The sequence below is a fragment of the Eimeria tenella genome, genomic scaffold, assembly GCF_000499545.2.
Source record: "Eimeria tenella Houghton genomic scaffold, Eth_scaff277, whole genome shotgun sequence".
In the NCBI taxonomy this organism is placed as follows: Eukaryota; Apicomplexa; class Conoidasida; order Eucoccidiorida; family Eimeriidae; genus Eimeria; species Eimeria tenella.
Genome location: NW_013544237.1, coordinates 1 through 12,361, shown reverse-complemented (window position 1 = coordinate 12,361; position 12,361 = coordinate 1). Strand labels below are relative to the sequence as shown.

The following is a 12,361-nucleotide window of genomic DNA, read 5'->3' as shown; positions in this document are numbered from 1 at the left end:
TTGCCCAGCGCCCACCATCAAGGCCATGCAAACTGTCAAATAGCCTGTCCCCGATCCTGCAGCAAACCAGCAAACCCTCAGTTGCATTTCTTTTCCAAATTATAATCCCAAAAGGTCCTAAATGCAAACACTGGCGCCCCACAAGTCCTGCACTCGGGCCCTGGGGCCCCAGACCCCTCGCAGGGCCCGGGGGGCCCTTCAGGGGCCCTCGGGGGCCCTCAAACGACCCCTGGGGGGCCCTTTGGGGCCCTCGGAGGGTCACTTCGGGGGCCCTCGCGAGGCCCCTTAGGGTCCCTAAGGGCCCTCTAGTGGGCCCTCAGGGGGCCCCTTCGTGCGCCCTAGGGGCCCCTAGGGGGCCCCTAGGGGGCCCTCCGGGGGCCCCAAGGGGGCCATAGGGGCCCTTTGGGGGCCATTTGGGGGCCCCTCGGGGGCCCCTTGGGGAGGGAGCGCCTCGAGGGCGTTGGGAGCAGCGGCTGCAGCGCGGGGTCGCTGCGGTGTACGTACACCTGGGGAGCACGCACCGACGTCGAGGGCCCTGTGGCCCCACACCAGTTCTTCTTTAAGTTGTTCAAGAGCAATTGCATGCATGTGGGGTGCAGATATGGTGGCCCCGAAGCCTATGGACTGGGGCATGTCCAGGTAAGGGTCTTGGCTCACGAAGTGACCCCGGTCTACCTGGCAAAACACCCACGCCCAAACCCTAAACCCTAAACCCTAAACCCTAGAGCCCACGCGCTGCTGGTGAGGAATATGCGGAAAGGGCTCCGCTGGGGCCATGTGCATGCAGCTGCTGTGTCTTGTGGCTGGCTCTGTCTGCTGTCGGCCCTTTTCCCTGTGTGTGCCCTCGCCTCGCTGCACTAAACCCTAAACCCTAAACCCTAAACCCTTGGCCCGTGGAGCGGCCTAGGTCCTCGGGTTTTGCGCCCCACCTGCAGCATGACGTCGAAAACCCTTTGGTCCTTGAAGACGCCTGAGCGCCTCAAGTTCTCCACAAGCTCTTTGTTGTTGCTCCCGTGGCTGCGCCACGCCATGACTGCAGGAGGGGGCTCGGGAGGGTCTTCTGCTGCTGCTGCTGCTGCTGCTGCCGGGGGGCCCCGGGGCGCACTTGAAGGGCTGGAAGAAAAGGGATGGGGGGCTCCTGGGTCTTCAGTGGCGCTCCTAGGTGACCCTAGAGAGGGAGAAAGCGGGGGAGAGGCCTGGAGGAGGCTGGGGGGCCGCTGGCCAGCCAGAAAACGAAAATGGTGAGTTGGTTTTCGGAAAATTGAGTGAAAATGAGTCAAAAAAGAAGCAGAAGGATCAGAAGTGAGAGCAAAGAAGGACACACTGCTTAGCGTCGCCGCCGTCGCCGCCGCCACAGCTGTAAGTACACCCCAGATCTTCGCGCGCGAAGCCCGGCGGCCGCAACCCCACAGCATTTCGAGGCAAATTGCACACCACTTTAATTAATTCTTTATTTTTTCTACTATTAATCAACTAATAAAACAAAACTGGAGCTTAATGCCCCCGAGACAGCCACCAGAGCACTCCCGGCTGCGCAGCGGCGCCCGGGGCTGACTGACACTCCACTTGGATTTGGAGCAGAAGGGGGGAAATCTTTATTATAATAAAAATAAAATGCATTTTTTTGAAATAAAAATAAACAAAATAACAGCGCGTACACCCCAGGACCGGACACCCCGGCCCACTATTGAGCACAAGGCTTACTACTGCCTGCACTCAAAGCCTACAGGACTAAAAAAGTATTTGCTTCTGCATTTCAAATGAGCAGCAGCAAAGCAGCCACCAGCAGCAGCAGCAACAGCAGCAGCAACAGCAGCAACCACGGAGCCTCAAGGCCAATCTTAACAGCAAGTTGGTTTGATTGTTCTGTGGGTCTTTGCCCAATGCACTCCCCGCACGAAAGACAAGAAAGAAGCCAAAAGTGGTGTCTGTGAGTTTCTCGGCATGCGTACATTACAAAATGTACTTATGCACCCGTTTATGCATAAATCTGAACACATTTGCACTTAAAGATATCTATATATATTACAGATATCCATATATCTATATATCGATATATACACGTTTGCAGCGCCGCAACTTCTGTACTTGGAGGCACAGCTGCAAGTGCAGACACTGTACATACACCTGAACCGCCGCACTCGTGCATGCACGCGACACACAGAGGCGTACATACACCTGCCACAGGCCACGCCTCGGAGTGGAACATTGCAGGCCACTCAGTTGCACAAATAATTTATATATATACACATATGAAATGACTTCTGCATGCCTCAAAATGCTCGACAGCATCTTTGCATATCTAACTGCACCAGCAGCGCAGCCGCCCGGCCCGAAGGCGCATGTGCAGCCACCTGTACACTGCACTTCCACGCTTGAAGACACAAATGCAAAAAAATATAAATGTACATACATATATATGTATACATATATATATATAGAAATATAAATGTATAATACAGATTTTTACTGCATGCGAACGGGCGCATTTGCGCGGGGAGGCTCTGCGCAGACGGCTGGATAGGGTGTACGTACAGACACCCAAACGGCGCCGCTCGCGCACAGGGGCCCCACAAACGCAAAAAGGCAGCAAATAAGAAACGCAAGTGCACTATACTGCACAAGCACTTGGGACTTGTTCATGGAAATGCAAAAAGGCACAAAAGGATGTGCTCGGGCGCATGCAAAGCCCCAAAAAGACCCGCGAACGCCCCCCTAGCACCCAAGCCAGCAAACAGCTGAAGACACCCGCGGGGCAGTCTCGGCAAAAGGCCCTTGAGCTACAATTCTCATTCATCATAGACAAATAAAAGCCAAGGCGCAGCAACCAACGCTGGCTAGCTAGCTAGCGCCCTCGCCCCCGCCACCCCGCTAGCTGGCTAGCTAGCTAGCTAGCTAGCTAGCTAGCTGCCTCTTCACCTTTGCCAACCGCCCGCCACGGGCCATATGAATCCCAGCCCAGCTAGCCACATAGCCAGCCAGATAGCCAGCCAGCCAGATAGCTAGCTAGCCAGTCCGCTCGCCAGATAGCTAGCTAGCCAGATAGCTAGCTCGCCTGATCAAAACAAGTCGCGGAGAACAACTATTAGCGGAAGTCTCAACAAGGACGTCGCGCTAAGGGTTGCCTCATTCGGGGTGTCCTTACACCTGCAGCACATAAGAAGCAAACCAAAAACACCAAACCCTAAACCCTCGCCAAAACCCTCAGTGGCTTCACGGGTCTAACCCAAGCGCCGAGGCCCAAACCCTCAGGGCAGTAACAACCCCTAGCGCTAAACCCTAGGCCGAAACCCTAGCGCTAAACCCTAGCCCAAAACCCTAACGCTAATCCCTAGCCCTGAACCCTAGCGTTAAACCCTAACACTGAAAGCCCTAGCGCTAACCCCTCGCACTAAACCCTAGCGTCAAACCCTAGCGCTAAGTTGTAGCACCAAACCCTCGCGTTAAACCCTCGCGCTAAACCCTCGAGCTTAACCCTCGATCTAAACCCTAAGTACACCCTCGCTTACTCGCGCTCGAACTCGTCAAAGGTGAGGGTGAGGCCGGCATGCCGAGAGACAGTTTTCCAGGGTTCTTCAGTAGGGTCAACATAGAGCTGTTTGCGAGCGCACTCTGTTGCTGCTGCTGCTGCCTGTGCTGCTGCTGCGGACGCTGCAGCTGGCGCTGCTGCTGCTGCTTCTGCTGCAGCTCGACCCTGCAGGCCGCAGCAGCCCTCAAGGGCCATTGTGACAAACGGATACTTGTCTTTAAATAATTCTACAGCACTCGCCAGCGCCAAATCATCTACCTGCAAAAAAAATAAAAAAGAAAATAAATTGTGACAAGAAATGCAAATGCGGACACTACGTGCGCCGCTCAGCTGTACGTACACCTCAACCCACTTACACTTTTAAACGACACGCGAGCCCGCCGGAGCTTGTCCACGATAGAGGGCGTAAGCAGCACTGCACAACAACTCAAAACCCTAAACCCTAAACCCTGAACCCTGGACCCTTGGTCTAAACCCTACTTTATGCTGAGACGCGCTGCCAAGTGAGCCGCTTCACAACGAGGCCCTTGCTGGTGTGCTTTTCTACAAAGTACCCGTGGCTCAAGTGAGGGACTCAGTCCTTAGGGTTTAGGGTTTAGGGTTTAGGGTTTAGAGTCTCAGGACATACTGCGGTGCAGGTGGTGAAAGACAGCAGCGACGACGAAGAAGTCCAAACGGCCGCGGCCTTCTTTGTCAAGGAGTACAAAGCTCGCTGAGGCACAGGACCCCAAAGCCCTAAACCCTAAACCCTGAACCCTAAACCCTAGACACTAAAACCTAATATCTTGGCCCCGACTCCGGGATCCCAAAGCTCAAATCCCCTACAAACAAAACCCCAGGGTTTTACTTCTGCTTCAAAACCCTAAGATAGGCAAGCCAAGGCCCACCCCAAGAGCCGCCTGCTGCTACTGCTGCTTCTGCTTTTGCTGCTGCTGCTGCTGCTGCTGCTGCTGCTGCACTTACCCTTCACTCTCTCGTCCTCGTCAGCTTGGCAAAACCGACAAAGTCCCGAAAGCAACTCCAGTGCGTCAGCGATTCCGCTGCGGCTGCCCTGCACGGCCTCGAAGGCCTCTGCAGCACGGCCCGCAGGGAGAGGGTTTAGGGTTTAGGGTTTTGGCTAGGGTTTGGGGTTTCGGCTACGGTTTAGGGTTTCGGACTCAGGCGCTGGGTGCCGCTGCCATTTGGGGTTTAGGGCTTTGCTGATGGGACCCAGTGCGTACAGGCGACGCCCGGAGGGGAAGCAACTAGGGTTTAGGGTTTAGGGTTTGCACAGCGGCTCACCTTCAAGGGCGGCCCTAACGAGCTGCGGATCTCGCAGCTCCGGAGCGTCTGCAGCAGCAGGGGGGCCCCCTGTTTGCTGCTGGGGGGCCCCCTGCTGCAGCAGCAGCGGCTGCAGGGCTTCACAGAATTCATTTATGTTGAAGTAAAGAGTCGTCGAGCTACTCACAAGAGCCTTCGCCGCTGCAGCACCAAGCGGGCCAAAACCCCCAAACCCTAAACCCTAAACCCTAAACCCTAAACCCTGATTTTCGGGGTTTCCCCGAAACCGCAGCAGCTCCGTCTCCCAACTCCGTCTTTAAGAGCAACTGGCTTTTCTTGCGGGCCTGGCAGCAAGAGCAGTGTTTAGGGTTTAGGGTTTGGGGCTGCGCACCTTGGCTGAGAGGCAGGCGGCGGAGGAGCCGCACTGCTGCTGCGCTGTTGGCCCTTGCTGCTGCTGCTTCCGCCCAGGCAGCAGCAGCAGCAGCAGACACGAAGTCGTTGAAGGGAATTCTGTTTCCCAAAGAAGGCCTCAAACTCTGCACAGAAACTTGCCGCGCCATTTGCTGCGAAAGGCCCCGCCGCAGCACAGCTTCCCTCTCCAGGCGGCCCACCCGATCCATTTGCTGCTGCAGCTGCTGCAGCGTCAGCAGCGAGCCCAGCGACCTCCTGCGGTGTACGTACACCCCACAGCCGCCACTCTGCGCTCCCCACGCCCGCCCCCAGGGCTAGGGGTTAGGGTTTGGGGTTTAGAATTTGCGGTTTAGGGTTTGGGTTTGGGGTTTAGGGTTTGGGGTTTAGAATTTGCGGTTTAGGGTTTGGGTTTGGGGTTTAGGGTTTGGGGTTTAGGGTTTGGGGTTTAGGGTTTGGGGTTTAGGGTTTGGGGTTTAGGGTTTAGGGGAGTTTACTCGTTGTTGTAGCTTTCGAAGAGGCCGCTGAGACTGTTTTCCTGCTGCAGCAAATCACTCAAAGTTTGGAACTTCGCTGAGGGGGCCCCTGAACCTGCTGGGGGGCCCCCACTGCCTTCGGGGGGCCCCTCGCCTGCGATCTTGGCTGCAGCAGCCCTCGAAAAAAGCCGGTGCCCCTCAAAGGGGGGCCCCCCGGGGGGCCCCCCTCTTCCTCGCCACAGGGCCCCTCTGTCTGCGGGCAGGCTCTGGGGCGCCCCCCGGGGCCCCCGGGGGGCCCCGCGAGACGGCTTGGGCAAGCGATAGCGCACGTTTGCCTGAGTGGACTCGCGTGCGAAGGAATGCAAACAAGGCGAGCTTGCTGCTGTTGCTGCTGCTGTTGCTGCTGCTGTTGCTGCAGCTGCTCGCTGCAGCGCCCGGGCCAGCAGCACAGGGGAGGCCAACAAAAGGCGCCCCGAGCTCTGGACTGCCCTCTCCATAACTGGCTGGAAGGGCTGTAGCTGCTGTATGGGGGGGCCCCTGTACTTGGCCGCAAGTCTTGCTGCAGCAGCAACCCTGGCAGCAGCTCTGGGGAATGCAAGGGGCAAATAAGGATCTGAGGTTTTCTAAATGGCGCAAAATGGAAATAAAAAAGAACGCAGAAGAAATGAAAAGCGCGAAAAGAAAGAGCCACGCCAGCGGGGTGATAGTGACGCAGAAGTTGTCACAGCTCAATCTGCCGGTAAGGAGCCTCGGCGCCGCGCCTTCCAGGTGTACGTACAGCTGAGTTCTCAAAGCCACTTACAAATTCAAGCAAATTAATTTCTGCCTCTTCACCTTTTTACTTCTCTGCTTCCGGCCCCAGTGCTGTCGGGGCTGAGGACCCGCGCTGCTCTTCCACCTGAGGTTGCCGGGGCCCCTCAGGCTCCCTTGCAGGCCTTCAAAAGGCGAATAAGACTCTTTAGTCGATTAATTTAGTTGTTTTTTACAATTTTATTGACAACGTTTACGAGCTGGCGAATTTTTAGCGGCAGGGAGCCCCGCCTTCGCCGGAGCGCAACGCTAGACGGGCTCCCAACCTTGACCCCCTAGCTTCGCTCTTCGAGCGAAACTGCCCATCTTTAGCTGCATGCTCCTGTCTATAAATAAATTGGGGCGTTTAATAGCGCATGCATGCAGCAGAGAGAGCTTGAAAACAGCCTTTTGCTGCGGCCCCTGCGGCAGCAGCCCCTGCTGCTCTGTGGGCGTTCTCTCCCTCCCCTTGCACTCAGCCAGAGCAGCCCACAGCACACTGGGGGGCCGTGGGTTCCCCCGGGGGACCCCCAGGAGTTTATTTAAAGATTTCCTTTCTTCCCACCCCACAGGGGGCAGCACAGCTAGCAGCAGCAGCTTGCAGCTTCCAAACAGCCTTAGTAGGCGCGGGTCACTTGTGGCTAGCTGCAGCTCACGGCAGCTGTCGACTGCAGCTTGCTGCAGCTGGCTGCAGCTACCTGCGGCGACCTGTGGCTAGCTGCGGCTAGCTGCAGCGAGCCGCTGCGGGTAAGGGCCCCAGCATGTCTGTGCTGCGGCTAAGCCCTTTACACACGGGCGGGTGGGGCCCCAGGTGACTCTTGGGTTCAGGGGTCCCCCCTCTAGCTTTTAAAGTGTCTCTTACTGGTGCCCTGTGCTTCGCCGTGCCAGGGGGCCCCTCCGCAGGTACCCAGAGTGCAGCAGGGGGCCCCCGTGGGGTCCCGCAGCAGGCGAGAGGCCCTGCAGCTGCAGCAAAGCCTAGCAGCAAGCTGCAGCAGCTGCAAGCTCAGCAACAAATGAAGACACAGTGCTTAGTTGAGCGCCGGCAGTCGGCGGCATGTCCGAGTGGTTAAGGAGGTGGACTCGAAATCCACTGGGCTCTGCCCGCGCAGGTTCGAGTCCTGCTGCCGTCGCTTTCGTTTCACCTTATAAACATTTATTTCTCAACATAATTTTTCTGGAAAACAATAAATAGATCTGGAATTCTAGTGGCATTTTGTTCATTTATATTTATTCATGCTCGGCGCAACACCAGAGTGCCTTGCGCTCAGCTGTATGTACACCTCAGAAGATGTGCTGTTTTGCTGCACTTGGCACTTTCTGACAGGTTTGCTGCAGCAGCTATTGCTGCTGCTGCGACGACTGGCCGTGTGCAGTTGCCGCCACAGCCATCACTGCCACTGCTGCTGCTGCAGCAGTGATGGCTGGCGCTACAGCTACCACTGGTGCTGGAGCTGCAGCTGCAGCAGCAGCAGCAGTTGCTGCAGCAGCAGGCAGCCCGCCTATGCTGCACGGGGCCCTGAGGCCCTCTCGCGGGCCCTCTTGAGGGCCTCCGCGCGCTGCCTCGGGGAAGCCTGGCCCTCCCAGAGAGTGTGGGGCAGCAGCAAAATAGTCCAGCCCCACCACTGAAGGGCTTTTAGTGCTGCAGCAGTGTCTTGCTGCACTGTGCTGCAGCCCCCGACCCAGACAAAGCCCAGGCCGTCCGTCTCCACCTTTAGCCGCTGCACTTTGGTGCCTGTCTGCTGCTGCGCCTCCGTCTCTGCTGCTGCTGCTGCTGCTACTAGCCGCGCCGAAGCACACAGGCTGGAGGGCGGCAGGTAGCAGTAGGCTGTGCTGCTGCTGGTCTCAGCAGCAGCAACACAGACCCAGGGGACCACCCGGGGCCCCAGCTGCGCAGCCAAAAGGAGACAGTCGATTTTTCTCTTTGCCAGCTTTTTTGTTTCCTGATCTCCTCTTGTCTCTGTCTCCATCTGCCTTCTGCTCTCCCCATCCCAGCCAGGCCCTAAACCCTAAACCCTGAACCCTAGCTAGACCCCAGACCCTAGACCGTAAACCCGAAACCCTAGACCGTAAACCCTGCCTACCACCACTGAGACTCCCTCCTCCTTTAGCACAGAAAACAGCTCCTGCTCTACCCGGGGGGCCCTTAGCTGCAGGGCTGGGGGGCCCCCAGCTGGCAGGGGGGCCCCAGGCAGGGGGGTCCCATGCAGGGGGGCCCCATGCAGGGGGACCCCCACCTCGAGCTGGCCCTCTGGGCCAAAGTTGTGGGCCAGGGGCATAGAGAGCACGCGCATGCAGTAGCTGCTGACAGCCTGGGGACGCAGCCGCAAAGACAGCCAGCTGCTAGGCCTGACGGACGCAGCTGCAGCAGCGGCAGCAGCAGCAGCAACAGCAGCCGCGGCAATAGCAGTAGTGTCGGCAGCGGCCAGCAACGGACGCAGCAGCAGCTGCGGTGGGAATAGCCTACGTATTGCTGCAACGCTTCAGCAGTGCTTTTAGGGGCCGGTAGTTGTTGCTGCTGCTGCTGCAGAACACTAAGCAAGATCCCCAGAACTTCTCTCTGCAGCCTTGCTGGAGCTGCTGAAGAGGCGGCAGGCGCTGCAGCCGCCGTTGCTGCAGCACCTGCTGCAGCGGCTGCTGCTGTACTTTGTTCGCAGCAGCAAAAAAACGGAGCAGTGCAAAGAGTGTCCTGAAGAGGACCTAGCAGCGAAGTTGACCCCTGAAAACAAATCCCACAAAAATTTGCTTCTTGGGGCTTCAAGAATGGGCTGCTGAGTGCAGAGTGCTGCTTACCACGGAATAGGCAAGAGAGAAAAGCTGCCGCGAAGAGAAACCCCGCTGCTGGTGCTGCTGCTGCTGCTGTTGCTGCTGCGCCACGGTTTCGACGATTTTGCGCAGCGTTTCCGCGTTGGCAGCGCGACGCCACAGGTCTCTGCCTTCTGGCAACAAAGAGTCTGCTGCAGTATTGGCAGCAGCAGCAGCAGCTGCTGCTGCTGCTTCTCCCGGCGCTGTTGCCGCTGTGTCTGCTTCTGCTGCAGCTGCGCCTTCAGCAGCTGCAGCACGCACAAAGGAGTCTCGCAGGTCCTGAAGCTCCTTACAAAGAGTTTTTTTCCAATCCCCCACTTGCAAGTTGGCCTTGAAGGGTATTTCAAGTCTAGCTTCAGCAGGGGAAGCTGCTGTTGCCTCCACAGTAGCTGCTGGAGCAGCCGCTGCAGCAACAGCGCGGACGGCCGCTGCTGCTGCTGCAGCTGCTTCAGGTTCAGGCCCAGAATCTGCTGCTGCTGCAGTATGTCTTCCGGGTACGCTGAAGAGGGCTGCAGTTAGCTGCTGGGCCTTGAGGAAGTCCACAAGCGACTGTGGATAGACTTGAAGGTCCTGCTGCTGCTGCTGCAGCACATAGACTGCCTGCAGCAGCTTCTGAGCTGCAATCAAAGGAAGCGCCAGGTCTTTTGCTGCAGAGGCTGCTGCAGCTGTGCCATACGCAAGCGCATGCAGGAGAGTGCAGCAGCTAACTGGGTCCACGGCTACTGCTGCTGCTGAAGAATGGCTGCTTTCGGTCTGCTCCTGCAGATGCCACTGCTGCTGCTGTCGCTGCTGCGCTGCTTGCCGCTGCATCAACTGCAGCGCAGCAGGAGCAATGCGACTTGTAATTCTGTTGGCTGACAGCAGCAGGAAACTGAGAGGCAAGGGGGCCCCCTTTGCAGCTTGTTGGGTAAGGGCCCCCAGCAGCTGCGCTAGGCGCTGAAGCTCGAGCTCATGCGGAGGGGCCTGCAGCAGCAGCAATTGCTGCGGCAGCAGCAAACAGAGCAAGACACAGAGAGCCATCAGCACAGGCAAAGAAACGCTACAGCATCTGGAGTTTTACCTTCTAGGAGCAGCAGCAACATAAGCAGCAACGCGTAACGGCAGCAGCAGCAGCACCATAACAGCAGAGCAGCAGCTCGATGGCGGCAAGAGCTTTATTCACCACCGTCTCATTTGGAAGGAACAGTTTCAGAAACACTGCTGCTGCGACAAGGTCTGCTGCAGCTGCAGGAGATAGCTCGGCTATATCCTTTCGCAGCTGCAGTTGCTGCCGCTGCTGCAGCGGCAGCTGCTGCTGCTGCCAGCTGTCGGCCGCAGCGTTTAGCCGCAAAGCTGCTGCAGAGCGAAAAGACTGAGGGACACGGTGCAGGCGGAGACACCCAAGCAGCAGCAGCGTGAGGTCCTCCAGGGGTGCTCCTGCAGCAGCAGCAGCAGCAGCAGCAGCCGCAACAGCAGCCAATGCAGTAAACGCATCAGCAGGGAATATTATGAGCCCTGAAAAAAATCTAATCAGGCCAAGGCCCCTTACTATTTGCAGCAGCAGCAGCAGCAAAAGCAGCAGCAGGAGCAGCAAGCTCACTGGCAACAACAGTCTGTGCATGCACTGCAAGCTGCTGCAGCGTCTCGGGCAGCAAAACATGCAGCTCTGCTGCTGCTGCAATGAGGGCCGCGAGGTCTGTGGGGTTCCACAAGCTGAAGCATTCTGCGCAGTACTTGTCCAGCTCCTCTGCAGCAGCAGCAAGAACAGCAGCAGCAGCAGCAAGAATAGCAGCAGCAGCAGCTGCAGGCATTGCTGCAGTCGCAGCGACGCAGCAGAAGCTGATTGAGGCACTGAAGCCTGCGGCTGCCAACGACAGCAGCAAATTTAGGGGCAGCAGCAGGATTAGCAGCAGCAACAGCAGCAACTGCAGCTGCAGGCCCTGGAACTGGCGCTCACGAAAGGCCTTGGCGTCAACTACTGCAGCTGCAGCAAGCGCCTTCGCAGCAGCAGCAAGATCTGGTGGTGCAGCAGCAGCAGCAGAGTTACGCAGCTTCAGCACGACAGCAGCAACGACGCGCATATCTCCTCCCGTTGCTGTCAAGACTTCCAGCATTGATCGCAATGGCATCGCAGCCAGCTGCAGCAGCAGCAGCAGCAGCAACAGCAGCAGCAGCAGCAGCAGCAGCTAGAGCTGTGGCCTCTAGGCCGTCTGCTTCAACGGCCGCGCGCAGCAATTGAAGCAGCAGCAAGGCATCAAATAAGCAAAAATAAGATGAGGGTCTGTGTAAGAGATTCAGTTCTGGGGCTTAGGGTTTAGGGTTTAGGGTTTACAATTGCCAGCACCTGGCGGCCCACACGAGGCAGCAGCTCTTGCAGCGCTTCGCTTTCCGCATATGTTTCTTTGCTGCTGCTGCTGCTGCCATTCTTGCTGTCGGCGCTGCTGCTATGCTGCTGTTGCTGCTGTAGGTGGCTCTGTGGATGAGACGCAGCGCTGCCCGCAGCGGCTGCTGCTGCTGCTGCTGCTGCTAAGTCGTCTTCATCTTCTGCCATGGCAGCAGCCTCTGTGGCAGCAACTGCAGGAGCGCTTGCTGCTGCTGCTGTTGCTGCTGCTGCTGCTGCCCGGCGCTTGCGCCGGGCCTCTATGACACGGCAAAACCGCAGCAGGTCTTTTCCGTCCATGTCTGCGGCCTCTGTAGCAATAGCAGCAGCAGCAGCAACAGCAGCAGCAGCAACAACAACGGCAGCAGAAATGTGCACAAATTTCAGATAATGCGGCCAAGCCCAACTCCTACAGCAAACGCAGCAGCAACAGCAGCACGGGCGAGAAACCACCAGCAGTTACGATCAGACAGCAGCAACAGCCTCGCCAGCAGCACAACCAGCAGCAACAAGAGCAGCAGCAGCAGCAGCAGCAGCAGCAGCAACTCACTCGCCGCAACCGGCTGAAGTGCTCTGCAGTAGGCGTCAGAAGGCCACTCTCGGGAAAGGAGAAGAAAAACTGCAGCAAAGCAGCACAAGAGGGGACTGTGGCTGAGTCTGCTGCAGCAGCTGTTGCTGCTGCTGTTGCTGTTTGGCGTTTGCTGCTAGACTCAGGGTAGCTGGCTGCACTGTTGCTGC

At 57.6% G+C, this 12,361-nt stretch overlaps 3 protein-coding genes across 3 annotated transcripts; all 3 read right to left on the bottom strand.

The window, feature by feature from the left end:
• Positions 1-348: 348 nt before the first annotated feature.
• Positions 349-1,415, bottom strand: ETH_00015570 (Protein-L-isoaspartate O-methyltransferase, related; the record flags this gene model as incomplete). Its single annotated transcript, XM_013379403.1, has 2 exons — positions 349-675; positions 930-1,415. 2 exons carry the CDS (start codon positions 1,413-1,415, stop codon positions 349-351), a joined length of 813 nt encoding a protein of 270 aa, XP_013234857.1.
• A 1,644-nt stretch (positions 1,416-3,059) lies between these two features.
• On the bottom strand, positions 3,060-6,170 carry ETH_00015565 (uncharacterized protein; the record flags this gene model as incomplete). The annotated part of the gene is made up of 8 exons (XM_013379402.1): positions 3,060-3,147; positions 3,510-3,787; positions 3,886-3,944; positions 4,158-4,241; positions 4,493-4,600; positions 4,811-4,990; positions 5,181-5,455; positions 5,695-6,170. 8 exons carry the CDS (start codon positions 6,168-6,170, stop codon positions 3,060-3,062), a joined length of 1,548 nt encoding a protein of 515 aa, XP_013234856.1.
• Positions 6,171-7,961: 1,791 nt separating this feature from the next.
• Positions 7,962-12,242, bottom strand: ETH_00015560 (uncharacterized protein; the record flags this gene model as incomplete). The annotated part of the gene is made up of 9 exons (XM_013379401.1): positions 7,962-8,348; positions 8,544-8,771; positions 8,927-9,178; positions 9,253-10,245; positions 10,427-10,680; positions 10,844-10,990; positions 11,201-11,381; positions 11,588-11,934; positions 12,174-12,242. Coding segments are annotated over 9 exons (2,858 nt in total), but the record flags the coding sequence as incomplete, so codon positions are not given.
• Between the last annotated feature and the right edge of the window lie 119 nt (positions 12,243-12,361).